The sequence below is a fragment of the Tinamus guttatus genome, unplaced genomic scaffold (assembly GCF_059628265.1).
Source record: "Tinamus guttatus ecotype Peru unplaced genomic scaffold, ASM5962826v1 Tinamus_guttatus_pri_ptg000045l, whole genome shotgun sequence".
NCBI lineage: Eukaryota > Metazoa > Chordata > Aves > Tinamiformes > Tinamidae > Tinamus > Tinamus guttatus.
The window spans coordinates 2,262,652-2,289,340 of record NW_028288579.1 but is presented as its reverse complement, the minus strand read 5'-3'; the positions used below and the strand labels follow the sequence as shown (position 1 = coordinate 2,289,340).

At 38.5% G+C, this 26,689-nt stretch overlaps 1 protein-coding gene across 1 annotated transcript; it reads right to left on the bottom strand.

Moving 5' to 3' along the window:
• Positions 1–64: 64 nt before the first annotated feature.
• PECAM1 (platelet and endothelial cell adhesion molecule 1) lies at positions 65–26,689 on the bottom strand. Its single transcript, XM_088537879.1, has 15 exons — positions 26,534–26,689; positions 26,367–26,393; positions 23,787–24,080; positions 23,316–23,615; positions 22,965–23,234; positions 22,333–22,596; positions 21,038–21,319; positions 19,185–19,466; positions 18,698–18,805; positions 17,804–17,831; positions 17,238–17,308; positions 16,486–16,542; positions 14,436–14,504; positions 11,278–11,334; positions 65–768 (listed from the first exon to the last, which is right to left on the bottom strand). The coding sequence occupies exons 1-15, from the start codon at positions 26,565–26,567 to the stop codon at positions 749–751; spliced, it is 2,163 nt and encodes a 720-aa protein (XP_088394005.1). The 5' UTR covers positions 26,568–26,689; the 3' UTR covers positions 65–748.

Below are 26,689 nucleotides of genomic sequence, written 5' to 3'. Positions count from 1 at the left end.
CCAACCAACCAACAAAAAAGAAAACGAAAAAGCACTAGAATTTTTAGAGGGGGAAAACAATTCAGCAAAGAACAAGGATATTTGTACCTCTACTGATAGAAGCATTTGGTAAAGTACTGAATCTTTGAACAGTTGTTCAAGTTTTTAGAGATCCCAGAGCTTGCTCTTCCATTAGACCCATTGCTGCAGTGTAACATCCAAGCTAGCTATAAATTAGCTGGCTCCAAAACTTGTAGCAGTCCAGCTGCTGCAGCACAGGGAGCTCAGCACAAGCTGCAAAATCGAGTCAAAGCACATGGCTGGCCAGGCTGGGCTGAGCTCTCTTCCGCCACAGCAGTGTGCTATTAATAACCAAATTAACTAGTTTAAAGCAAGCCTCAATATCTAGCATCACAGTAGTTACTGCACTGTAGATATGTATTTCTTTAGCTGTAGATTCCCCTTCTATTTCCTCAGAGCATGATCAACTGGAGGCTAAAAAGACAAAATTGCATTAGCAGGAGAAATTAAAGATGGGAAGCTAGGTCAGTGGTTTCCAGAGCCACTTTCCTATGAGAATTTTTTATTTATTTTTTATTTTTTTCCATTAAATGCATTAGGAACATTTCCATTGACCCCCCTGAGGAAATAAACTTTGAAAAGAAGAGCCTGGCATACTCATAAACAGAGCTTTTTAAACAGCTGCAACATCTTCCATCTTGATTTGTTCTTCTGCCAGTCAGTGTTTGAGATGGCTGTCTAAGTAGCATCAGGAGGCCCTTGTATTCTCTGTTGACAACAAGACCAAAAAAGAATAAGTATGAATATAAATGTCCCTCTATCCTCTCCTGCCTTCAATATAAAAACTTTAAATATAATAACATATTCCTTAGAGCACTGTGCAATGAGCTAATAAAAACTCACAGCTTCATTGGATGAAAAAGGACACAAGACAGTGGGAGATTTGGATTAACAATTCCAGACTGGACTGCAACACAGTTAGACATCAACATTTGTAACTGGCCACTTACTGATGAAATGTGGATTCTTGTGAGAACTGCTGGCACCTAAAATACCTGAAAGGCCCCTTCTTTACCAACTGATGCAAAATGCACAATTAAGCTCCCAGCTTCAGTTCTACAACCTAGGAAAAACCTTTCCTCAAGAAGCACCTGGGGTATCCAAACTGTCAGCAACGCAGCATCCGACAGGCATCATGTTTCTACACGAATCCACTCCTTAGATTATAGCCTCTATTCAATACACAGCGGGTAACAGAAACCCGGCACTGAGAACCACAAAAGGCAACGCGCAGATGGCAGAGAAATCTACGCTAATCGGTAGGAGATGCTAAGGAAAATTCCCAGACTTCACATTACAAGACAGAAATAATTCTGTCCACTGAGGATTAGCAACTGTCAAGTCTTTCCTGACCTCGTCTGCCAAAGCAAGTCGTCCTCCTTCAAAAGTCTGCTAAGGGTACATGGCGGCCTCTAACCTAATAGTTTAATCTGTCAGCACCGAGGCGCCTAATTCCTTTTGTGTACTTACCCCCAAGGATTTGCCCCATGACTCAGAGGCAGGAATTCCTGGTTTATAATTCAGTGTTTATTTCAGAGGATCACCTTGTTTTTCATATCCTGACTTCCTGAAATCCCGCCACAATATTAAATGGACACATCCTTCGTCTTCATTTCCCTTCTGAAGCTATTGTGCCATGTTTCTATGCACAGTTAAACAGATGCCAGGTCCCACTTCAGAGCTGGCTGCATTTTGCTGGCAAAGAGTGAAGCAATTATTTTACCACTGAGAATTTATAAAATGCTTTTGGGATAACTTGGTAAAGATGACAGAGAGAGAGTACCTGAAAAAAAGAGACATTTCTGCACATGGTTTGAAATTGGACAAGTTTCTATCTCAGAGGGTACATTCTGAGGCGGTACAAAAAGGCAGCTAAAAGTACACTGTGTCCTGACCAAGACTGCCTGGCCACATATGCTCTAGAACAAAATCAAACAAACAAACAAACACATCTAAGAGGTAGCAGGGGAGGAGGAGATATGAAGTCAGAATGTACCGCTGAGGTAAATGCAACACAATACCAATCAGTATTTGGCAAAGTGGCTATCTCGTTGTTAAGATATTTCCTTCAATATGTTTTCAGAAACTGAGACCATTAAATAGCTTAGACAGATTGCCAGCTCTGATTTCAGGAAGGAAACCTCCTCCCAGTTCCTCTCTAAGCAATTCATTTCTTTTGCAAATACTTCCTATGGATGGCATTTAAGACACAAATTCCTAAAACAGACGAGAAAGAGGGAAGGAACCTCCAAACCAAAGATTTGGGCTAATTTCTAAATGTCCTGAAATCTAAATGCCTGGCATTCAGGTTCAAGTTATTCTGCACTGCAAATTAGGCCCCATATTGCTACTAGGCTTTTATACAATTTAAACAGATACTTGAACAGATAATATATTTTTCTAACACACCACCGCCCTTCTTAACATAATACATTCAAACACTTCCAGTGGGTCTGTATAATACAACAATTATTGTTAACACAACAATAACCCCAGCACACAGGCTTTATTAAAAGCCCTGAGCTCAATTTGATCTTGGTCGCACTGTGGAGATGGAACAGAGTTCTTTAGTTTCCATGCTGGATTATATTTATTCTGACAGAAGCTACTTAGAGGCAAATAGACAGAGCAGGGCTAGTGCTCATTAAAATGATTTTCTTCATCTTTCTCTTCCGTAGTGCAGTACTCTGTTTTGCCTGTGACAGCTGGAGGATCAAGGCAGAATGGAGTAAGTTAATATTATCTGAGGAGTGGGACCCACACTTTTACTTTAATTTAGAGAGAGAAAAGGGCAGCAGGAGCTAATGCCAAGTAAAACAGCTGCATATCCTCCTGCCTCTGAGGAAGAAAAATTCTACAGGCCTCTTGTCTGGGAGGCTGCTGCAGCCACCAGCATCTCATGCCATTACCGATGAGCCCAGTGCCTGAGGGCCTCTCTCCACTCGCAAATTAGAGATGTAAAGCACAGATCTAAAGCAACTCCCAAAGCACTGAGCCAAATACTTCATTTGTTGTAAAGGAGCAGAACAGCTGGGGAGGAAATTTAAGCCACTTGATCAGTTTAGAGGGGCTCTTTCCTTTTGATGAGTAGGATCAACAACTCCCTCTCATTTGGTCCAAAGCTCTGCTGTACACCTGAGTTAAGCACTGAGAGAAAATGAGTTACAGAAGGAAACAACTGCAACACAATGATAGAAACCACCTTTATAACTCCCTGCCTCTTCTGTGCTCATCAGCATTGCCTAAAAGGTGCTGACAAGCAAATGGGAGGATGGAAAAATCTATGAAGAAATTTATCTGTCCAATCCCACTCCACTACAATCACTTATCTAGAGAGCAAAGAACGGTGCTGCTTTTTGTCACAGATTTTATTGGGAATAGAAGTAAGCATTCAAGAGTCAGAAGAGGGGAAATGTTTTTGCCATGCCTTTGGAAGCACTAATAATAATAATAAAGGAGCAATTACTACATTAAGTACATGAGCAATAACTAAGAAGGAGGCATAACCAGAGGAGAGTTAGCTTGACTTAGTTTTAGAGAATTGAGAGCAAAGAATAAAAACAAACCTTTAAACTAAGAGAGACAATGACATTATAAACCCTACTGGCCTGTTAATGTATGTCTGTTTATCGTAACACAATATGTGACCTTCAGTGCACTGCCAATGTCTGTAAATAATACAATGGGCTGCATTTTTATCCCATGGGGATGTGAGTGCTGATGGAGCTTTTCAAAACTCAAATGGATGCCATAAACTGACGTAGGCTGTGCTATTGTGAGTCTTATTTATGAGTCTCTCTCTTTTCTTAAGTACATGTTCCAAAGTCGATGGCAAGAAAACACACTGCCTGCCTGGTCTGAGGCTGGGCTACGTAACTTCTCTAACTTTTATGAAAGTTCTCTAGAAACTTATGTTCCTTGCCTCTCAGATTTCTTGAGTGTAGAGGAAAAGCTCATTTAAGGCATTCGCCTTTTTTTTTTCTCTTGTGCTATAAATAGATTATTTTCTATGATTTTTTTTTAGCTCTATAAAGCTGTTCACACATGAACAATTGAGGAGACTCGTTAGCATGAAGCACACTACTGATTTTTTCAGAGAGAAGTCTGGGAACGGCAGCTCTCTGCCCCCAGCTAAGTGTTAACCAGCTTAACAGGCTCTCAGAACTGACTCTTGAATGATTCAGCTTCAGCCATGCCCAACCCTGGGCCGTGCTGGCAGTGAAACATCTGTGATACATATCCTAAACTGTGCAGCTCTCTACCATACAAATTATCAAAAGATCTGTATTTGTCACCTACCTCCTATACCAGTGCCATCAAATACCAGTCAATTCCATGACTTTTAATGCTACCCCACACTACAAATGCATCACTGAAAGTCTGTTTAGAAAGAGCATATTTGAAGGGGCTGCCCAATTGCTACCCGTAAAGGTTGTGAGCAACAAATGGGAAACATGGCAAGACTTAAATGTTATTTCATTAGATGAACAGTTTCTATCTTTAGTTGCTCACATTAAATGCATACTTACAGAATGCCTGTTTTCCACAGAACCTGCAAAATAAAATAAAATTCATAAATTGTGAAACAGCCCACTGCAGAATGCCCTACTGCAAGTCCATGGCTAGGACTAGTCACTTCAAAGACCATCTTGAACAGAAGAACATTTTACAGCCCTCCTGATTACGGCTTCGAGCAAAAGTCTCTGCAGTGTTAATAGCCTCTACTGAGAGCACAAACTGTTACCAGACAAAAAAAGAATCTTCCTTTTAGAGGCAAGTTCTCATGAGCATTATACTTCCTTTTCCAAGTACTTGCCAGGAAAATAATGTGTTGCAGAAATCCGGTGTACAGTACAATTTTCAGAGAAAAATACGATCCCATGAAGACACCTGATGTCTGATTAATCAAGAGATGCTTGTCCCCAGTGAAGGTCTGAAAGCCAGTGGGATGTCTTTCCATTTAGGACCATTAATCTTCAAAAATGGACCTTAAACTTATTTTTAGAATTAAATTAGCTGTTTAGAAGTTCCAAATAATACCTTCAGATACTAAAACATAAATGTTTCTTTGCCTCTAATATTAAGACAATTTAGAGACATAAGGAAAGTAACTGCTCTTTCAGAAGAGGACGGAGTTCAAAGCGCTCTTTTTGTGTGGCCTGTTGTTTCACACATGATAGAAGCAAGCACTGAATCCTGGAGGCTGTTTGCTTGGGGAGTATATCAAATTCAGTGGAGAGAGGCTGTGTCAAGGAAATGTATCTAATGTCATCAGAACACTTTTTTAAATAACGTTTGAATAGTGCTTTGAAATTGTCAAATAAAAAATATTATAAAAAAACACTACATGTTGTTATGGCTAGTAAAAACTGTAAAGAGACCTAAATAAAGGTCTAGAAAATCCCTCGATGGCCAGTAAGTCATAAGGAAACTGAACAAAGGTGAATCTAACAGTTAACAGCACTAACGTCTCTCTCCTTTATGATTACATCCGTGCGTATTTTTTGCATCGTTAAGCTCACAAAGTTCATAACATCAGCATTTTTATCACATCAGGTTATGATTCTGCTTCAGTGAAAGCAGCATCATCAACACAGAGTCACAGCATAGAGTCAGGCTGCGACTTCTGAAATGCAGAGACAACCAGAAGGTACCGATCACCACAAGCTACGAAGCACCTTCGAAACAGGGCTGCTCACAAGGTTCAGTCCAGCAAAGCAGTGAAAAAATCACGTGCCTACAGCCCATTACACTATAGGTACATAACATTAATTTCAGCATGGATTTTATCCCAAAGTTGTTTGGCAACTTTGTTAAGAAACAAAATAAAGTTACATAGGAAAGATGTAAAAGATTTTTGTGCCTTGAAGGAAGACGGCACTGAACAAAGATGCTAGTAACCCACTGCTACACCAAAGCATGACTTGAGTAGACAAAACTGCATGTGTAGGTTTATGAAATGAGGTATTAACAGGCCACCGTTTAGGCCTATGTCACCATGCATTGTGCTCACAGGAAGGAGGAAATGAGAAATTTTGTATAAATTCCAAACTTCAAACAACGGGATGTTTATAACTCCAAAGCTACTTGGTCACAATAACAGATATCCCACCTCCAGGTAATCTGTCACCCCAAATCAAAATAATGTGACTTTCTAGCCAAGTGTCACGTCACTGCCAGGAGAAGGTCTCACACTGTGTCCTTTGAAGATGCTGCTAAATTGCCTTATGGTTTTAAAAAGGTACCAACCAGATAGGTCTGCGAATATCCTCTAACAAAGGCACAGTGACAGCTGGATGCTGCCGTTGCGGATTCTCTGCCAAGCCAATCTTTTCACAATCTACTTTTTCTTCCTGTTGCAAGCATGCAGTATCTTTTACTCAAACTGAACTGATTTTACTGCAATGAAAGGGAACAGAGGGAGCAATGAAACCTGGCATTCCCTCTATTAACAAAAACAGGGAAATGGAGATATGCTAGATTCTAGTCTTTCACAGAAAAAAAATCAAGTTTTATTCTATAGCAATCACAAACTAGGATTTAAATGTTATGTTAAAGGAACTAGAGCAATAAAAGATCTTAATTTCCAGCACTGGTGACTTCTAAAAGATTACCAAGTATAATAAGATAGGTACTTTTATGGATTCCTGCTGGATTTAAATTCTTGTTACTGCTTTGCTTTCACAGTTGATGAGGTTTTAAATTCAAAGAATATACTTTCAAAAAGGAATACAATAAATGGATTTTCTGTAAGGAATGAATGCCAGCCCATGTGGCTTCGTTATGTATTTTCCTAGTGGCAGCTACTGGAACCTGGGATCAGTAAAGCTCGAGGAAATGATTGGATTTCAAGTAGATATTCCTCAAGAAGCCCAAATAGATACTGTTTTCTTCTGATGCATCATATGGCAGCAGTAAGATGCTCGTCTCTCCTCTGCCTTGCCCTGCTCCACTGATACAGTTTTTTTTTTTTTTTTAATATGTATGCACAGAAAAAAAATACTGTATATAGAGATATTTATATATATATACACACACACAAACACACACACACACTTCAACACAGACTATATGCGGCAGCTGCAACTCACAATCCATCTCAAACATCTTTAGCACTGGGGAAAGCTGGACTATCAGCTGAAGAAGCTGAACTGCAGGCAAGCACTACATTCTGCCAAGGCTTTCATAGGAGCAGTAGCTTCCAACAGACAGGGAATCTTGGCAGGAAGATTGGGAACAGTATCTTGCACAGGGCACACACACACACTTCTGCTTTGCATTTTGGGTTCAAGCAAGGGCAGAAGCTCCCTGCATATTTGTGTCTTACTGAAGCCATATGACTTGGCCTGATTTTTTGCTGAAGTTATGGTCAGCCTTTGGCTCTGGAATCAACGTCTCACGGATCTAGGCTTTGGTACAGAACACGTCTTGAAATAACAAGATACACAGCAATTTTATTTCAGAGGATAGAAAGATTATTTAAAATGTGTTCTTAAGGGCTAAATTCTGAAGAGCGTAATGAACCCCAAATCCTGTGAGCCTCCTTCAGGCTGGAAAAGGCTTTCAGTGGGAACTTCTGGCTGAGTACAGAGGTGCTAAGCTGGGGCCCAGGAGCAGGAAAGTATTTGAGTAGATTTCCTGATTACTGGAGCTGATTTCTAATAGTTTGTTCCAAACTACTGAATGTAACGGGGATTTCTCATGCCTCTTTCCACTGGGATATATTTATTTTTCCATAGTACATTGTTGGTTGCAGTAGGATTTTTGGAATTTCCTGTCTCGCCACTGCAGTTACCTTCAAGCGACCAGTTCATTTTTCCAGACTTAGCAGCATAAAGGTTCTGCATTTTGTTTGCTAGATTTCCCTTTTCCTGATGAGAAACTAAGAATAGAGAGCAGTTTTCTTGCAGTAAGGCACTGAGTTCAACTCAGTGCACATCAAAATCAGTACAAAACCCACCACTGGCTTCTGTGAACTTTGATGCAGAACAAAAGCAGAGCTAACCGAAGACATGAGGATGTGCTCAGCCACTGGTTTCCACAAGAAGTGCCTTGAAAAACATAGGGAAATCTGCGACCCAGAATTGGCTCTAGTATCAGCTGCATGAACTGAGCTACCCCTTCCAGTGCCCGAGGAAGGGGTGGGGCTGAGGCAAAGAGGAAAAAAGAAAACACAGGATGGAGATGCCTGGTTTTCTCATCCCTATTGCGAGGCTCACAGACGTGATGGAAGTAAATCCTGTGCCCAGGGGAGCCTCCACGCTTGGAGCAGCCCTCACCATGGCCTCTCCCTCGGGAACAGTCCCCGCAGCCCAGGCTGCCAGGATTCCAGCAGGGCAGAGCAGGCAGAAAGGCCCTGGGCATTTTGCCTTCTGGCAGGCTGCTGATTGAGATAATTAATTGTTTTGCTTATGTCTCAAACTGTCTCTGTTCTGAACAAAAAACAATGACTCTAAGAATGAGCTGACAAAAACAGCACTTTAAAGTAGTTCATCCTGATGGGGTGGGGAACTGCTAGACAGAGGTACAAGGGCAGGTACAAGGGGGTGGCACGTACCAAATGCGCTCATTCCCCAGGCTGCCATTTGGATGCGTAGCTGATGCAAGGTTGGATTTGGGACTGAGACTTGAAGCTTTAGATATTTTCTGTAAAATGCTAAAGTAACAGCCTATTGATCTAGAGAAATTTTAAACCAATACCTGGATCAACTTGACAAACACCAGATCTTATTTCGTTGAATTAAATTACCATTCACCATAAGTGCAAATTCACCCGTATGAGTTGCTTCCAGAGACTATAGTAGGTGCCCAGCACACTGCCAAGGGCACTGTGGAAAGGCCAGAGGATTATCTACACGAGGGACCCATGAGTTAGGGTAAGGAGGAGTGACAGCTGTGGAGATCAAAATCCAAGATAATTTGGTTATTGAGATGGCATCAGCCTTGTTGAGGAGTGCAGTGGTAGTGGTCATAAAAAGGGAGAGAAAGAATATTTTGGCTAAGTTACAAAAATTGCATCAGCCATAACAACTACTGACAGCTCTTCAGCTTCCTCTCTAATGGACATGATTCCTGATATGCACAGGCAGCTTCCTGAAAAGTCATAATGGCTTATGAAGCACTCAATTAATTCTAATTACAAAAACCAAACCACAGATGTGACCTGTATGTAATATTAAAATGTTACATAGGTCTTAGGTGTTACATCCTTCAAACAGTATAGCCAACATGAATCCCCCAATTCATGTGTTTCCCCCAGAGGACACCTATATCCCAACCATTGACTTCCTGACACAGATTACACTTTCTGACACCAAAAATCTCACAAAGATAATCAAACCTAGAGAACATCAGAGAGATAAAACACTTCCTGTGCCCACTCGTAAAATTTGTCATTTTTCAGAATTGGGTTTTAATGCACCTACATTAATTTATGAAAGATATATCTATTTTTCAGGGATCCTCCATTGCGGCTGTACTTTGCTACCTTCTCATCACTCAGCCTACCAAAACCAAAGTAAATATTACATTTAAATAGAATGTAATGTAGCTATCCAAAGCGACCTCATTGCAATGTGATGCACTGCTTATCTATTTGAAACACTTTTCCTGTGCATCAGTCAGGAAAAACAGACGTGATTAAAATAATAAACTGCTAACTATGTTTCCAAGCATAACTTAAACTGTAGAATGTTACGTATAAAAGAGCAGGTGGACTGCAAGATTAAGGGGTGTTTGCATATGATCTGGTTAATTCAGCCTAGTCTTTCAATCGTGCAGTTCCCACCTTAAGTGCTTTAAATTATAGCTCCACTGCACCACCCTTGATCTTACGCTAGAACTCACTACACAGCCTTCTAGTATATAAAACTGTTTGTTTTGCTGAAAGGCATAGTATTCAGCAATTCCCCTTGGCAGAAATAAATGGACTATGCAACCAGTTTGTGAAGCCCGTTACAGATCCGGCCCACACTCTCCAGAAAACCTTTCAGAACATCAGCTCATTAGCCCTCAAGGGAGCTGCTTTTTCTTCGTGATGCTGCCAGGCAATCCTACACGAAGAGCCCAGATGTGCTGCATTCTCTGCAAGGCTGTGGAACTGCCTGCAAACTATAGGTTTAGCAGCAAGCTAGAAGTCAGGATTCTGAAATTCTGTTCCCAGTGTTGTCACTGTCTAAACGCATGTCTGAAACAAACGACCTAATCTCTCTGTTTATTCAGCTGTAAAATGGAGATAGAACTGCCTTATAATTCCTCACAAGGGAATATTATGCAATCTTTTGTAAAGCATCTTGAGATGCCAGGAAGGATTCCTTACAATCAGAATACTGTGTTGGAGGGGGTAGGAAATCCCATATTAATTAGAAATATGGCAACACATGAAGAAGAAAAACTGAACATTGTACGAAGCCACTTGATAAGATGGATGAGGAACGGAGAGGAAAATTGACCAGTTACAGCCCTAGTATTTACAGATCTAGATTTCCTAATACAAAGAGAGGAAAGATAATTCTTTGATTTAGTCTTTAACAAACTGTCTCTGAACCCATTACTGGCAAAACATGTAATTGCCAGTAATTGCCAGTAAGCTGCTCATGTCCACATACAAAAGTCTTTGTTAAATTCAGGATCTGAGAAGGGTTAGTATGGCCAGCACACACAGTTGGAGACTATTTGTGATGCTTAAAACAAGCAACTAATCCACTGCTGAAGTGATTTTATTGCTTTAAGTTTTTTTAGTTTGTTATTGGGAGCTTTAGGGATATTTGCTAGAGGTATGTTCAAAAGCAGTGTAATATTTTATAACAGTGGCAAGAATGCTCAACTAAGAGAGGTAGAGTGAAAGGAAAAGTGTTCTTCATTAACTGCTGAAGATGGGTTTGAGTCAGAGGACAGCACTCTACCATAATCCCCACCAGGACATGTTCAGATATAGAAGTAGAGCCAAACTACACAGCAGGCTCAGTAAGAATGGGCTAGTGAAATAGATGTTACAAATGTTAACCTCACTGCCTTGAGGATCAGTGGTTTAGACAGTGAGAAAGATGTTGCACAATTCATTGACAACAGTGATTTCTTAGCTGCTCTCAGGATGTTCCTGTGTGACTTGGATCTCTTTTTATGGCGTTTGTCTTCTATACTAGTCACTCACAAATCTACCCTTTATCTCTGTGCAAATGCTTCCTTTATGTGTTTAATTTTCACTAGCTTACTTACCATTATTAGCTTTTCTGATTTCACTATAAACTGTTTCAGTCGCCTTCTGTACAGGAGCTGGAAAATGTATTAGCACAGAATCAATTTATTTTCTTCTTTTTTTTTTTTCCTGTTCTTTTTGTTTGTTTGTCTGCCTTACAAAAATCTCCTTAAACCAACAGAACACCTCATTTTACTTTGAGAGGAAGCAGGTACCTATGCAGGCTGTATGAAAAAGCACCTACGCTCCTCTCCCGCAGAGCCCCTCTGTATGATTCTGATACAGATGTCTTTTCCTGGCTATGGAAGTGATAGTCAAAATAGACTTCCCTTCCTAAATTTGACTCTAGCATTCTAATAAACTCCTCAAATTGACAGTACTTGAGTTTTACAGAAACATTTTACACTAGAAACAAAGTCCTCTGCATGATTTAAAAGAGCTGCTGCTATTTGTTTTGAGGATTTAGGAATCGTAGGCCCAAGGATATCTGTAAATTTGAGTACTACACTCCATTACGGTAACCGCCTAATTAAATAGTATGGTCACAAAAATGATGTGATTTGCTATTCTTTCTGAAGTGTCTGAAGAGTGATCTGATTTCACACTGCATGGTTTCTATCTATGCACTTTCTAGGATGGGTCTCCTCATTTCCTCATCATATCAGACTCTTCTATTAGTGCATTTAGATCATATGGACATATCACGGGGGAAGGCAAAGGCAGCTTGTGGAATGATAGAAAGTAAGAAAAAAAAGCAGGCAGAGAAGATTCATGCCTCCAAGGACAGAGCTGGGATACACACACAGTGCTAATCTTAGCCTTTCATTTTTTGGACACTTGGAGTTGAAAATAAGCTCATGTCTATGTCATGAAAACCAAAAGGTCTTCCTTTTTTCCTGATATCCATGAAAACCTCTCCGCACAGTTTTCATACCAAGCATCACAACTACAGACACTTCTCATGGTAGGAAAGGGGCTGAGTCTTGGCCAAAGAGCTGAAAAACTAAGACCTTGTAACCTTGCAATTTTGGCATCAACTTTCCTTGGGGGGGAGGGGACAAAAAAAGTCTGAAGCTCTTGAAATACATTTCATATGCCACGCAATATTGCTTAAACAATCAGTCTGATTTCCAGTGGAGTCACATGCAGTCTTTTCACAATTTTAACAAGTAGCTCATTTTGTTAGTAGCACATTTCTCTAGCCAATTACAGCCCTAAATCCACTCCTGCTACTCCTGTTGATTTTGTAGAAAGACTTGGTGGGAGGTGTTTCCTTAGCTTGCTTTTCTTTTTCATTAAGTTCACTTATTATACCTCTATCCTTTTTTTTTTTTTTTTTTTTTGGTTAACATTCCAAAAGTTGTCCCAGCACTGGAAAAAATGTGCTAGGATAAATGACTTGGATGATTTGACATTTGTCCCTGCTGACTTTATAATGTTGCCGCCCTGCAGATGACTAATCAGCTATAAAAGTAAAAGAAGGAACATATTCTTACTCACCCATGATTAGCAGTTTCTCCCTTCTCACTTTAGTGATATTTCCTGATTTTACTTTAGCAAAGGCCTCTCTTTTTTCTTGCATTAACAATAAAGGGTCTAAATCATTGTGTCATCTTTTTATTCAATTTCACTTTAAAAAGATAACCATTTTTGTTAGGAACAGAGTCTCTGTATGGAGTCCTGGGTACACCTCAAGAAATAGACTGGGGGAGCTTTAACACCTCAATATTTCTGAAGCTCAGTACAGTCTTACAGAACCAAGTTATGTACTGAACATCTCATATGTCTGCTGAGTCCTCATAGAGTTACATCATCTGTTCTCATTTACACATTTTCTTTTAAAAAAAGTGTTTTGCCCATTTTAATTGGATTCAGCTATAAAGGAAATCTATATAGCATTAAACTCAGTCCATTATACTGCTACAGCATCATATCAGGAACAAGACAAATAGACTTTTTTTTAAAGATGTTGATCATGCATTTAATATAGTGATCTCCATTTCTCAAATGCTAGCACATCTGCACCTTTGTACAGCAGACCACGCACTGAGAAACATGTAAAACAACCAGCAAACGTATTAGTCCCATTTGGTATCTAAGTGCAGAGAGTGGACAGACAGCATGCTAAGAATACAGGGAAACCGCTAGGATGAAAGACACCTATTTATGAGAAAACGGAAGAACAGGAAAATTAGCTGTTCTAGAAGAACTTTGTTGCCAACCTTGAACAGCAAGTACGCTTGCCCAAATGTCTGTATTACTAGCGAAAGAAGAATGCCTTTGGTCTCAAATAAATGAGTGTCCCTTCCGACAAGGAAACAGTAAATTTGCCTGTATCTTCCCCCATCCGCTTCTCATCCAGCTAGAACAGAGAAGCTAGGGCATAGGAGAAATCTCTCTCATGGGTTTTATTCACTGAGCTATTCAAACCTTTTTTGAAAATTGCTGAATGATTTAACAGCTTTCAGCACAAGAGCATAATGCTCATGGCTCTCTGGATGACAGAAGATGATTGAAACGTGGATTCAGGTGTTTAGAATAAATTTCAGTGAATGTTCCTCCTTCAAGGTTGCAGAGAGATGTACTTCAGACTCATGCTAAGAGCTCTGTCACTGTAGCTACTGTGACAGCCAGAGACCAAAGTTATCTGGGCATCAATATTCTCATCATTTACTTAATTAATGTGCCACAAAATTCAGGATAGGTTCCAGCACTCTTCAGACTGAGGCTAAAACCACTCTTTTCTTTCCTACTTCTTCATCACAGTGGATCACAGCTTTGACTCTTCAACCAGTTCCTTTATAAAGAGAAGAAACTCCTCTGTTCTATCCTGTGGACATCTTCAAATGCCTATTAATTAATTTGGATTCCATAAAATGAAGCTGACAGGGCTGCCTTCTGCTCACAGCCACAGCTCCAGCAGGGAGTCCTGCCTTGCACAGATCTCCTGCAGAAGGGAAAGGCAGGTGCACAAGCGGGTCACAGGGAAGAAGGGCTGCACTGAACAACAGCACAGTTGCCACAGCATCATGTAAATTAAGGACACATGAAACTGTGATGCACACGCAACAACCTGTTCTAACTCCCACAGATGCCAGTAGCAGACTAGTGTCAGGAAACAGGAACGAGTCCAGAGATGCTCACAAAATATAATCATAGAGGCCAAATAGTTTATTACCTCTGTGAGGATCAAGCGTTGATACTTCAACTTCAGTGTACTCCACCTCAGCACTCTCAAGGTCAGGTCCTGCCCCAAAAATACCAAGAAGATATTTCTTTGTAGTACTGCATGTTTGAGTTGTGGCTGTGATCCTGCTACCACTGAAATTAACAGGCAAGTCCTTATTAATTTTGGTAGGTGCAGGATCAAGCCCTTCTTATGGCAGTTTTGAGTTATTCTCATAAGAGGTGTGAGGTCCACCCAAGCCTGAGGCTCATCCCTATCAGAGAGGCAGCAGACCAAGTCAAGAAACATTTCTGAAACTGTATGATAAGCAAGTTGTGCCTGAACTCTTACTTTCTATACAGCACCTTCAAAAGTGGCACAATAAGAAGCAGGGCATTATGAGGGATATTTCCATATCCTGCTCTAATTTCTCTGTATCTTTTCTCTCCCTGCTCTCTCATTTTTCTCTCCTTGAAATTACTTTTTCTTCTTTTTTCCCTAGCTGCTGTGGCAGGACACTTCCTATTCTCTATTCACATTTAAAGCCTTTCCTGAGTCTTCCATGGTCTCCCTCACCTCATCATCTCAAGTTCTGCTTTGCCAATAAGCAGCCTATCAATAGTACTGGTGATAGACAAGAAAACATCAAAACAACAAAAAAACTTTTTTAAGAAGCCATATTAGTTATAAACAAAGTTTAAAGGGCATACTTCCTAAAACAGCAATGATCCTGGAGAACCAGCACAGCCTTAAGTTTCTATGTTTCCAACGTGTGCATTTAAGACACTCTCCTGTTCTAATTTGACCTACTTAGACCACAGTGGGATAACCATGAACCAAATGTAGGCTCTTTCCTCTTGCTTGTTGAAGTAAAAAGTACACAAATGCAGGAACAGATACTATTATTTTTGGAGGTACAACAATAGCCTTGGTTTTCACATCTGGCAGAAATCTGCAACAATTTAGCTGGTTTTAATGAAGTTGCCCAATCCATAGCTGGTCAGGATTGATGATTATTTATGACACAGATCATTAGAGCAGAGCCCATTTAATTTGAAACAGGTAAGATACAATGGAGGGGGAAAAAAAAGCCATTGAGCTACTGTTTATATAATTTGTTTCCAAACTTTCCTGTAAAATTCACTTAGCACAGCTCCTTTCTCTTAGTTTTGTGATACAGTGCTGCCTTGTACACTCAGAGCTGCAGCACAAATTATGAAATGCAGATTCCTGCCATTTATTTCCTACTATGTTCCATACAAGTATATGCAGGAATCCAGCTCTGTAATCTGGATTAATTTAGGATTAATCTGAATTTCTGTTACACCAATGCATTCCCAGCTACCTTTTGATGCATAGTTGAAGAGAAAACCAAGTCAACCTGTATTCTAAGTCATTAGAAATTGCATCTAACCCATCAGAGCACTTTCATAGCAGTATAAAACAAAAGCATTTGAGAGAAAGTGTGCTTTCAGATGATAATACCCACATATGCAAATACTATTCTTTAACTAAATATCTTAAACACTAGTCCTTCAGAATACAATATACTAGACAATGCAATACTTTATGGCACATTTTAATGATTATATCTATATTAGTCTATGTAGTGTCTCCTGGCATTCTGCAGGTAATTTTATTCAGATTTTATGGTGGATTATTATAGGTTTAAAGTTTAAACATTTCAAGACCTACAGGTATGAAGACGAGAAACAAAAAATGCAAAAGTCTGTAGGTATTATACTTTAGAAAAACAAGTGCTGAATATATGCCATATAGAACTGAAAATTTTGAGCTCCATAAGTATTTTTATATTGTTCTTCACCAGATGGCCTCAAACCCAGCACAACTAGTTATACTTCATAATGCAGTGGGAAAGGGGTCATGTCATTGTCATTTTGCATGTGAGGAAACAGAACTAGACTCAAAGAATAGTGTTTTCCTCACCATCAGAGAACAAGAAGGGACTGAACTTTCAAATCTTGATTACTACCATCAGAAAGACCACAATTTCCATTCATAAGCTATTTTTAAATCTACTGTTTAAAAATAATGCAGTTACCTTTATTTTCATCTGTTGACTTCATGTGATTTTCACCATCTTCAATGTAGCTTGATCCTAAAATATTCAAGCAAAAATTGAACTGCCAGAATACTTATTTTAGCCAATCAAATCTATGAGTTGCACATCTCCAGCTTAAAACAAAGCTGCTACTCTTACTTCACAATGCTTATATGAGAAATTCTGTGCTTAGCATCACATCCAAGACAGTTATATAACACAGATGGGAGGAGTGTGACTTTTGCAAATGATCAGCTAAATAAAAATAAGATACACTGTTCATATCAGGTGTTCTAAACACATGCAGCTATCTTTAAAGTGTATTGAGATAGTGGAATAAAAGGTGCCAACTAGTGGCAAGTTAATATACCTATATTGTGGGGCCAGTACATAGGACCAGATGCCACATCTTCTCTTTTTCCTCTCTGAAATAATTTTCTTGTGGCTCTTAAAACTCTCAAAAACAAGCAATTTTCTTTTACTATGGTTTCTCCATCTGTAATGTTGGTAACTAACTGCTTGATAGAAGTGACTAAGCAGATTCATAAACTAATCTTTGTGCAAGATATGCTCATAAAAAAGCTATACAGCAACAATATGCCAGGTGATAAGTGGGAGAATGTTATTGGCATTCCTATGCATTCCTCCCAAAAATGGCCCCTGTTCGAACCACAATCATGCAAGTAAAAAATTTCAAATTAGTGTTTCTTAATCCAGACAACTCATTAATAGTCTTCAGGAAAATATCCTACCAGAATAATAGTCTCCATCATTGTTCTCTCTTGTCAGTTTTTCACTTGTCAGGTTTGTACCAAAGGCAGATCTGAAAAGCCAATAAAATTTGATATAATTATCCAAAACATGCAATTGGTAAAAACAGTATGATGCTATGCAAAGTTCAGTCATTATCTATGCTGACTACCATACCTCTTTAACTATTTAAATTAATGAAAATTTTGCCTTCAGCTTTAAGAAAAGCACAAGCAAATCTTAAGTTCAAAAGTCGCCCCTCTAACATTACTCTGCTTGAAGGCTTCTGAGTTTTACTTCTATATCTGAATGTGTTCAGATGTAGGTCTGACATTCCTCTACCCCTCTTAGCTGATCTTTTTCTATTTTTAGAATATTTCCTCATCCTGTTGATGTAAGTTTGCAGGTGGCGTATGAAGCACACAACTACAATCATCTATTGTCTGCAGGTGTGTGTCATGATAAAATATATTCGTGTGTGCCATAATAAAGTAAATTAATCTGGAGGAAGGCCACTGGTCCTCTAAACAGAAATATCTCAGCATTATCAGAAAGCAAGACATCTTACCTGGACATCTCCATGGACGGTCTTTTAGCTTGACAAAGTAAAATAAGAGTTGCTATTAATATACTGCATAAGTAAAAGAATTTAAAAGATGAAAACGCAAACAAAGTTATTATTATCTACCCAAGTCAGAGTACTTTCTATTGGCACTCGTATACAGGACACAGAATACTAGGTAATTAATCTTATCTCCCTGAAACACTCAGGTTCCTGAAATGTCTCTTGCAAGGAAGCTATGATCTCAACTTTCCAAACACAGATAAGTTAATTTAAGCAGTCTGGGATGCCCAGATACTGAAAACATTCCCTAATATTTTGCAACACACCACATATCTCAGGATGAACATTTAAAGCTAATTTGCTTATTTTCTGAAAGAATAAAATTCAAAGAGTACATTAACAGCAACAACAAAAACTTAAATTGTATTTGACAGCAGAGAGAAAAAGCTATCTTAAGTTTGCCTCGTAAGAACTGGAGAATTAGCTCAATTATCCTTGAATTGGAACCCCAAATCAAAACAAATCATCATAGCTCCACACTGATTCAAGGAGAAAAAAAAAAAAAAAACACTCAGGTCCCATTTACTGAACTCCAGTCTGGGCCCACATCCGAACAGTGGAATTTTGGCCAAGCTACAATAACTTTTTCTTCTACAAGTGCCATTCCAGCACTGTTGGCTAAATGTTCTCCCTTTGTTCAGGATAGCTGGAAAGCATCATCATGCCTGTGGCTTAACCTGGGCCACCTCAAATATTAGATTCTGCTGCTTTCTGAAATGGTATTTAAATACATCTCCTGAAGTTTCATCCTCAACAGGCCTTTGCTTCTGAAGCAAATGCAAGGCTTTAGCTATAATGCATTCATCACCAAAGAAATCAAAAAGAATGATTTATTACCCGTTTTCTTCTTAACCAAGAACCACCATAAAGTGAGAGCTATTGCTCCTGCAATAGGTATTAGGACAAATGCAGCAATGATTCCTTTCTGCCAAGCCGCTAAGATGACTGGAAATAAGAAAGACATGTTTACAAGTATGTTCAGTAGCAGGCTTTCACTTTACTACAAACAGGCCTTCTTAAGTGCTGAGGGAGAACTTTAATGAGGACTTGCACACAAAATTCACTAGTGAGCCTTTCCCTTGTGACAGACAATTTCTCAGAACAACAAACAGTTGTTTTTAGCTTCTGCATTTGCCTTCTTTGCCTTTTGAGCATCTCTGAAACTGTTCTATGCAAGTGAGAAATCTTTGCTTATAAACGATGCTTCGTCTGCCAGCGGCTGAAGGAAAACCCGTGAGGGAGGTACACTCACTAACATCCCAAATAACACAGCCCTCACCTGCCACGACAACAGAGCATGCAGCGTATCATAAAATTAACTTACCACTGATGGTTATTGGTTGGCTCTTCACATCCACATTAGCTCGATTAGAAGCAATGCAGTAATATGTTCCTGTATCCTCTCTTTTCATTACTTCCTTGTGCCACAAGATTCTGTCTGCGTTCTCACTTGTTTCATATACAAGGTCTTCCCGATCAGTTTTTTTAAAAATCTTGAAGTGGATTGGCCATGATCCTTCTTTCACAGAACAGAGGAAAACAGTGCCACTGCCATCTTCCACTTCCCCATAGGGATTGCTGCCCAAGCTGGCATTCCTGGTTGGTACTACAGAAGAGACAAAGAAAACAAGTGTCAGCACTATGGAAAGCGACTTTGAAGACAGAATACTTTACTGTAGAAATACTTGCTTTAATGTGAGATTTCCTTGCTCAACAGAGACTGAACACATAGTGCTGATGTGTTTGAACCGTCTTTGCCAGAGAGTATTATCTAATAAATATTTTTATACCCAGAATTACAAAGGCACTATAAACAAACTAAGCAAACACAAAAGTAAACTACTTCAATTCTCATAACAGTCAAACCAGTATATTTTCTTAAACGTCTGTGGATCCCCCTCAGGCTCCAACCTAGAAACAATCTAAGTTATTTCCAGAAATACCAGATCCAACAGTTCAGTGGTGCATTTAATTACAGCTCAATTTATGTAGTTCTACTTACATAGTTAGAGTTGTGCTTTTTTTTTTTTTTTACTAATTGTATTTTATCTGTTCTGTAACATTTAATGTATGACATTTAACATAACACATATTGGATCAAATTTTTGAGCCTAAGCAAGCCAAAAATTCTAAAGGGTTACAAGTTATAACAAACAAAATGAGAGAAGCTAGCTTGCATTTTAATACGCTGTAAGAATATGAATAGCTAAAATACACTTTTTAGGTTTGCAGTTCTACAAATTAAGTATATTAATGTATACATAGCTAGATGAGCAGATGTGTATCAGCATGTATAATGACATATGAAAAAACGTATATACTGTTAAGTCTTTTTATGATGCAAGATATGTAGAATGTTAGTAGCTTTCCTAAATGTTTAGAATATGAAGGAAATGTTTTGCCAAAAATCACTAAATAAGATTTATCTGGAAAGTTTATAAATGTGAATGAGGCAAGGGGACAAATAACGCAAGACAGATAGAAAAGAGAAATCACTAAGGTTACACTGTATAGAAACAGAATTAGAAAGTTAAAGATGATTTAAAAAACAGAAAAAAAAAGGGCTACTGATGAAAGATGTGTTTGTATTAGATAGGAAGCTAAGATTTAGATGTAAGATGTTGGTTACTAGGACTGATCCCATGACCGTGACAGGACTTATCCATCAGAGAGTTCTTGTTTGTTTGTTCCAAATCCTGTCCCCAGAAAGGGGCAGAATAAAAAGAATTCGCAGAAACCACCTCAGAAGAGCATGATTCTGCAGGAGGTTGGCTCACCAGAGCCCAAAACAGGACTTATCAGTCCTTACACCAGTCTCACATGGCTTGCTATTGAATTGATATTTGCTTCATCATTTTAATGAAAACACCTAATATCTTTCAGATTTTCAAATACTCAAGATTAAGCTATATTTTCCCAAAAAAAACTACCTTGCATTAACATAATTTCAGTTGTCATTAACTTGATCCAGATTACTATCAGAAGTTTCACATCAGGGACAAATAGTAAGCAAAGCAGATTCCAACATATTTTCAAGTGAGTTATTTTTAATTCACTTGAAAAAAAACTTTCATGCAGATTTCACATCCATCTTGCTCAGTCCACCATTTGATGCTATAAACACTTTCAAAAATCAACAACTAACGTCAAACAAAAAGAAGGATCAAACAGACTTACCTATCACTGTGATGTTTAGAATATTGCTAGCTTTCGTACCACTGGAGTGGTGATTTTTAGCGTCACATTTGTATCCTCCTTTGTCATTTCTTCCAATGTTTTCATCCAAGAATGTTGCATACGTGTCATTAACTACTATTTTCTGAACTTTATTTTCTTTGTAGAATGTGAATGTTATTGGAGGAGTTCCCATCACAGAACGACAGATTAACCACAGAGGCTTCCCTAACACTACCTCTGGTAAACCACTGACAACTGAAAGAGTTGGCTTAGAGACTGGAGCTAAAGTGGGAAGAAAAAATAAATAATTAAAAAAAAAATCACCAATTCCACTGCATAGGGCCGAAACATACAATTTTTAAAAATATATCATACAAACTTAATAGTTAGCTAGTTTCCACAGCCTACCTATACGGAGAGGTGTTGCTTATTGATAGAACAGAAGCAGAGGGATGACTTGAACAAAGCAAAAACACTTACACGAAACACAGGAATTGGACCGAAAGACAAGATGGGGAAAGTGTAAAGGAAAAGAAACAAATCAACGACCCAGTTGTGGATGATTCAAACTTCAGAGCTACTTTTGACCCAAGCACTAAATCTGTACAGCGAAAAAATATGCAAGCAAAGTAGCATTACTTACATTTCCTATGAGATGGATCGTGCAGAGCCTAACCAGGGATTTGCATGTCTGCAGCACCATCAACCACAACTCAATCCTGCTTTACCAGCCTCAGAACTTACTTTTATGCTCCATGAGGAAGAAGGGAATTAGGGTGTTGATAGTTAGTGCTGGTCAGGGCAGCTAGGGGAAGGGAGTTTTATTGGCAGCAAAGACCTCAGTTCTCCTGGAGCAGAGCCATCCCAATGACCTCTAGCTCTCAGGGCCTTCTGTCTGGGTGTTCAGTGGGGGCAGACACTGACACAGTGTCAGATCAAACTGATGAACAAGACGTTTGAAGAACATTACCATTTCTTGGGAATTGTAATGACATGAGAGTTGTCTGCCTCCTAGCAGAACGGAGGGGAGCAGACAGAAGGGAAGACTTACTAACTTTATTCCTCTTCAGGCCAGCCCTAGAAAAATCTGACCTGATTAGATCAGGACATATCAAATCTTCTACAGTTAAAGACTACAAGCATATTGCACAGAAAATAAGATTACAAATGCTAATAAATAACACGTTAGTTTATGGACTAAGGATTGATTCTCCAACAAATTAATTTAATTTATATCCTATGGCTTCCTTTTCCCCCCCCCTCACATTGGGCTCTAAACCTCCATATCAACTCACCATAAACATTTATCCTTACAGGCTTGCTCTCCTTGACGATTCCTTTTACTTCAGCTCTACAGATATAAGATCCACTGTTATTCACATAAACTCTCATCGTTAAGTTTCTAGAATTTTTCAACCATTGGAGGTCTCCATTTGAATTTCTCCTTAATATAGAGAAGTTAGCTTTCCGAAAACCGCTAATGCTGCAACTCAACGTTAGTTCCTTATGTTCATCCACCCTAAATGCTGAAGCAGTCAGTACTGGCTTGGGAAATAACTCTGCAAAACAGAAAGAGAACAAATTCACTCAATTTGAGCATAAAAGAATACAACTACCTACCTAAAGCATACAGAATTAAGTAAAATCAACCACGAGAGAACCAAAATCATATCTTGACATGATTATATTTTCAGGGAAAAGAGAAACTTTGCAATTTTCTGAAAGCCACTTCTCACACATGTTATTTGAAAATATTGTTTTAATTGTGAATTATCAGTGGCAGACAAAAATCAGAAACGTAAATGCAAACATCCTTTAACTTAGGGAAAATTTACTCAGGTCTGGATGTAAACTTCAGAAATATACCAAATCTTACCAAACCTAAATGCCACTTCAGAGTCAAACCTAAAATGAACAGAAGAATTACCTGCCACAACAACATTGAGCTTGGTGGTTTTAGATGCTCTCCCTTGCTCCACCTTACACAGATATTCACCACTATCCTCTACAGTAGCTACTGTAGAATATCTCAAAAGCCTCTCATCTTCTACACTGTTCAGTATTGTTTTGTTTTTCTGGAGTATGATTTCAATGCCACGTATTCGGGCTACCACTGTTGAGCACTCAATCTGCATTCTGTCTCCTTCTGTAATATTGCTTGAGGGCTTGGCATTCAGAGTAGGTTTTATAAATGGCTCTGCAAGAGAATACATTAAAAAGTCATGATCCAACCTTTTTAATTTTGATAAGCAAAAAAAAAAAAAAAGTAAACACTTACCCTTGACTGTAACGAGTGTTCTGTTACTGGGTTCTGAGGTTTCAAGTTCAAGATTTACATATCTCCTACCAAAGCAATCAAAATATAAAATATTATCTCCATCTTCAACGGAAAATTCTGTAGTGGAAAAATTTCTATATAGTTCAGTTACATGTTTTTCTTTAGGTGTTGAATTCATCTTTATCTTCCGGAAAACAAAATTTAAAGGAGGTTCTTCTTCTGGCAGTTCACAACGTAATTTCACAACTTCACCCTCTAAAACATCTTCTTTCTCAGCAGTCAGTATTGGCTTGGTCATCCCTGAGAACACATGAAGAAACAGATCGCTGCATAATCATAAAAGAGATACTATTCTCTGATGATTATGTAAGTAATTTACACTAATGAACAGATAGAAATAATTTGCAAGAACAAAGGTGCATGACTTTTTTTTTTCAAACACAACCATGTGTTCAAGGAATACTCACTCACCTGTTACCCAGACGTGTAAAGAGTTGCTAGATTTCATCTTCCCAGCTGCTTCCACAGTACACTCATAGTCCCCCGTATCTGAAGATCTAGCCATGGGTATTCCATATCGCGCCTCTCTCTTATCTGATGAGATCGTGAGCACAAGCTTGCCATTCTTAAAAATTGTAAAATTATGCCTCAGCTGGAAATCATTTTTTTTGCTAATATCAGCATGGCAGATGATTGACAATGGAGCTCCATTCTTTACTTTGGCAGATGGCTGAGCCTTGATTTCAACCATGTTGATAGTAAACACTTGATGAAGAAAATAAAAAAGTTACATTTATTTTCAATTAATCGAGCATATTATCTCAAGCATTTTAATCACTAAAAACAATTAATTGTATCCTACCAGGCTGTCTACCAGGCTCTTTGTGCTACAGGTCAGATCTCACAGATGGTGACACTGGTAGCAGCTCCCCCAGCCACCACATAGATACACCAGAGGCAAAGGGTGGTCATCTCAGCACACACTGTGCATCCTGGGGGCCTGACAGAATCATTGAGTGGCTACCAGTTTCATCACTAAGCAACGAATGTTGTGAGCCATGGGACTGCAGCACTCCCCGAATTCAGTAGCTCTGGTCCTTCTACTGGCCACACTCAGTGGATTCCTATTGCTTCTAAGTGGAGAAAAAAAAAAAAAAAAAAAAAAAAAAAAAAAAAAAAGCTCCAGCTACGAAGATCAACTTGAAGGATCAAGAATCACATCTAAGAACAGTTCAGACTAAGAATACATCTAGTCCAGAATTGTCTCTAACAGTGGCCATATGGGGATGCCCAGGCATATAAATCAAGGCTAGCATGTGTAAAAATCTACCTTTAACATTCATGCTCCAAGCTTCCAACTATTTCCAGCAAAAATGTAGACAGATTCAAGGGGGAAAGTAGACAAGTATAAAATAATACATAGTATAAAAGAATTCTACTGAGAGTTATTAAACATACAGAATCACATTGTGTTCAGAAAGCACACACACCTGAAGCCTATGCCAATTAAAATTAGCTTTAATGTGTCTCAGTCATTCTTTTTGGTAATTGCAGTAGCCCTCTTCTATCCTAGACAAGCAAAATTTTGAAAAATTAAGATCTAGATGCTCATGGCCAAATCCACCAAATTCCTGAAAGACACTAAGGATGCTTAAATTGTTTTGCAGCTGACTGCGAGGTTTTCCTTTTTTCCTCATGGTTTCTTGTTTCCAAATCTTATTGCCTGGAGACCTGAGGTAGACAAAACTTCAAATTCTACTTATCTAAATAAACCATAAACCTATGGAGTTCTATTTAATCTCAAAACAATTAGCGGAAATTGCTGGAGTTATCCCAGTGTTTCTTATCTCAGATAAGGGCTACAGTTACCTCTTTCAGCAAATTCAATTTTAAACACATAACACACAAGCCTGGGAGAATTTTAAATCTCTATTTCAGGACAACTGGAGCATGATGGAAGATACTTGCTTTCCACTTCTGCAAACCAACATTTATACACTTATCTTCACTGTGTGGGCAGTCATATTAAATCCTTACTGATCATACACAAAAGCAAAGCTTTCATTTAGTTTAAATGAAAACATAAACTGAACATATATAAAGTCTCCTACAATTTAGACTTGTTAGTCCTGAAATTAATATTCATATTAAAAAACTACTTTAAGAAGGAAACAGAAGAATTTTATAGCATAAAAATTATTAAAATGTTGTTATATTTTTAAAATTTACAGTTAGGTGAAGAAGCATAGAGAAACATTTACAATTTTATTTTCTCTCTCCCTAGAACATACATCTTACAGGGATCTGCCTATCTTGCTCAGGATTTTTATGAGAGACTTGGATTAGATCCTACTGGATTAGGAAAATTTTCCACTGTTTAGAGAAGTCCTTTGCCATGTCCACTTACCAGCTACTTATACATTAACCTTGTCTGAGAGAACTTTGGGTACATAATAGATACAAAAAAAGTGTTTTTTTTTTTTTTGCATGTGAATAGACTACCTGGCAAAAAAAAACATCCATTTCCCTGAAGTGATGGAAAAAAAAAGGAAGGATGTAGCATGTAAGTGCTGGGGCCCAGCAAGGAGATAACATAAAAATTAAACGCTTTCCATTCATGACAGAAGTTCTGTACTCTGCTCAGACATGCTTTTACAGGCAAAATAAAAAGCAAATACTCCAGAGAGAACCCACAGTTTCTGTTCTATATTTTTATACTACCTTCTTGCTCTGGGGTGATGAGGAAATTTTGTTTAAAGACAAAAACAAAAGCCTAACAACTAAATTTCCCTTCCTAGCTGTTCTATTGTATGCTTTAGTCAAACAGTACTCCAGAATTTCACCAAAATGATTACTAAAATATGGGTAGCACATTTCTCATTTCAATACTGTACAAAGAAACACCAACAAGTACTATATTTTATTTTTACATGGCCAGATTTTCCTCCAACTTATACTACATCAAATCCATCTAAACTCCATTATGGATGTACACTAACAAGTGAAGAATTAATTACTTCTTTCAATATTTCATGCAAAATCATAACTTACCTCTCCTCTGAGCGTAAAGTTGCGAATCTAGAGAGGAAAAAAAAAAAGGTCATTTCAAGGCTTACAGATTGATGGACAGTAAAGGGAAGCACTACAAAACCCCAACAATAAAATCAAGCAAACTGAAAAGGCATGTACACACCTAGATATTTAGTTATTAAACTTACAGTGCAAGAAAATCACCAGAAGAGCAAGATACATCTCGTTCCTGACGAACAGACACTTAATTCCCAAATAAAACTATATTCATCATCAGATGTGATTTGCCTCAAGGTTGAAAAAAACAGGTAAAAAAAACCTTTTTATTTGTTTGTTTTATGGAA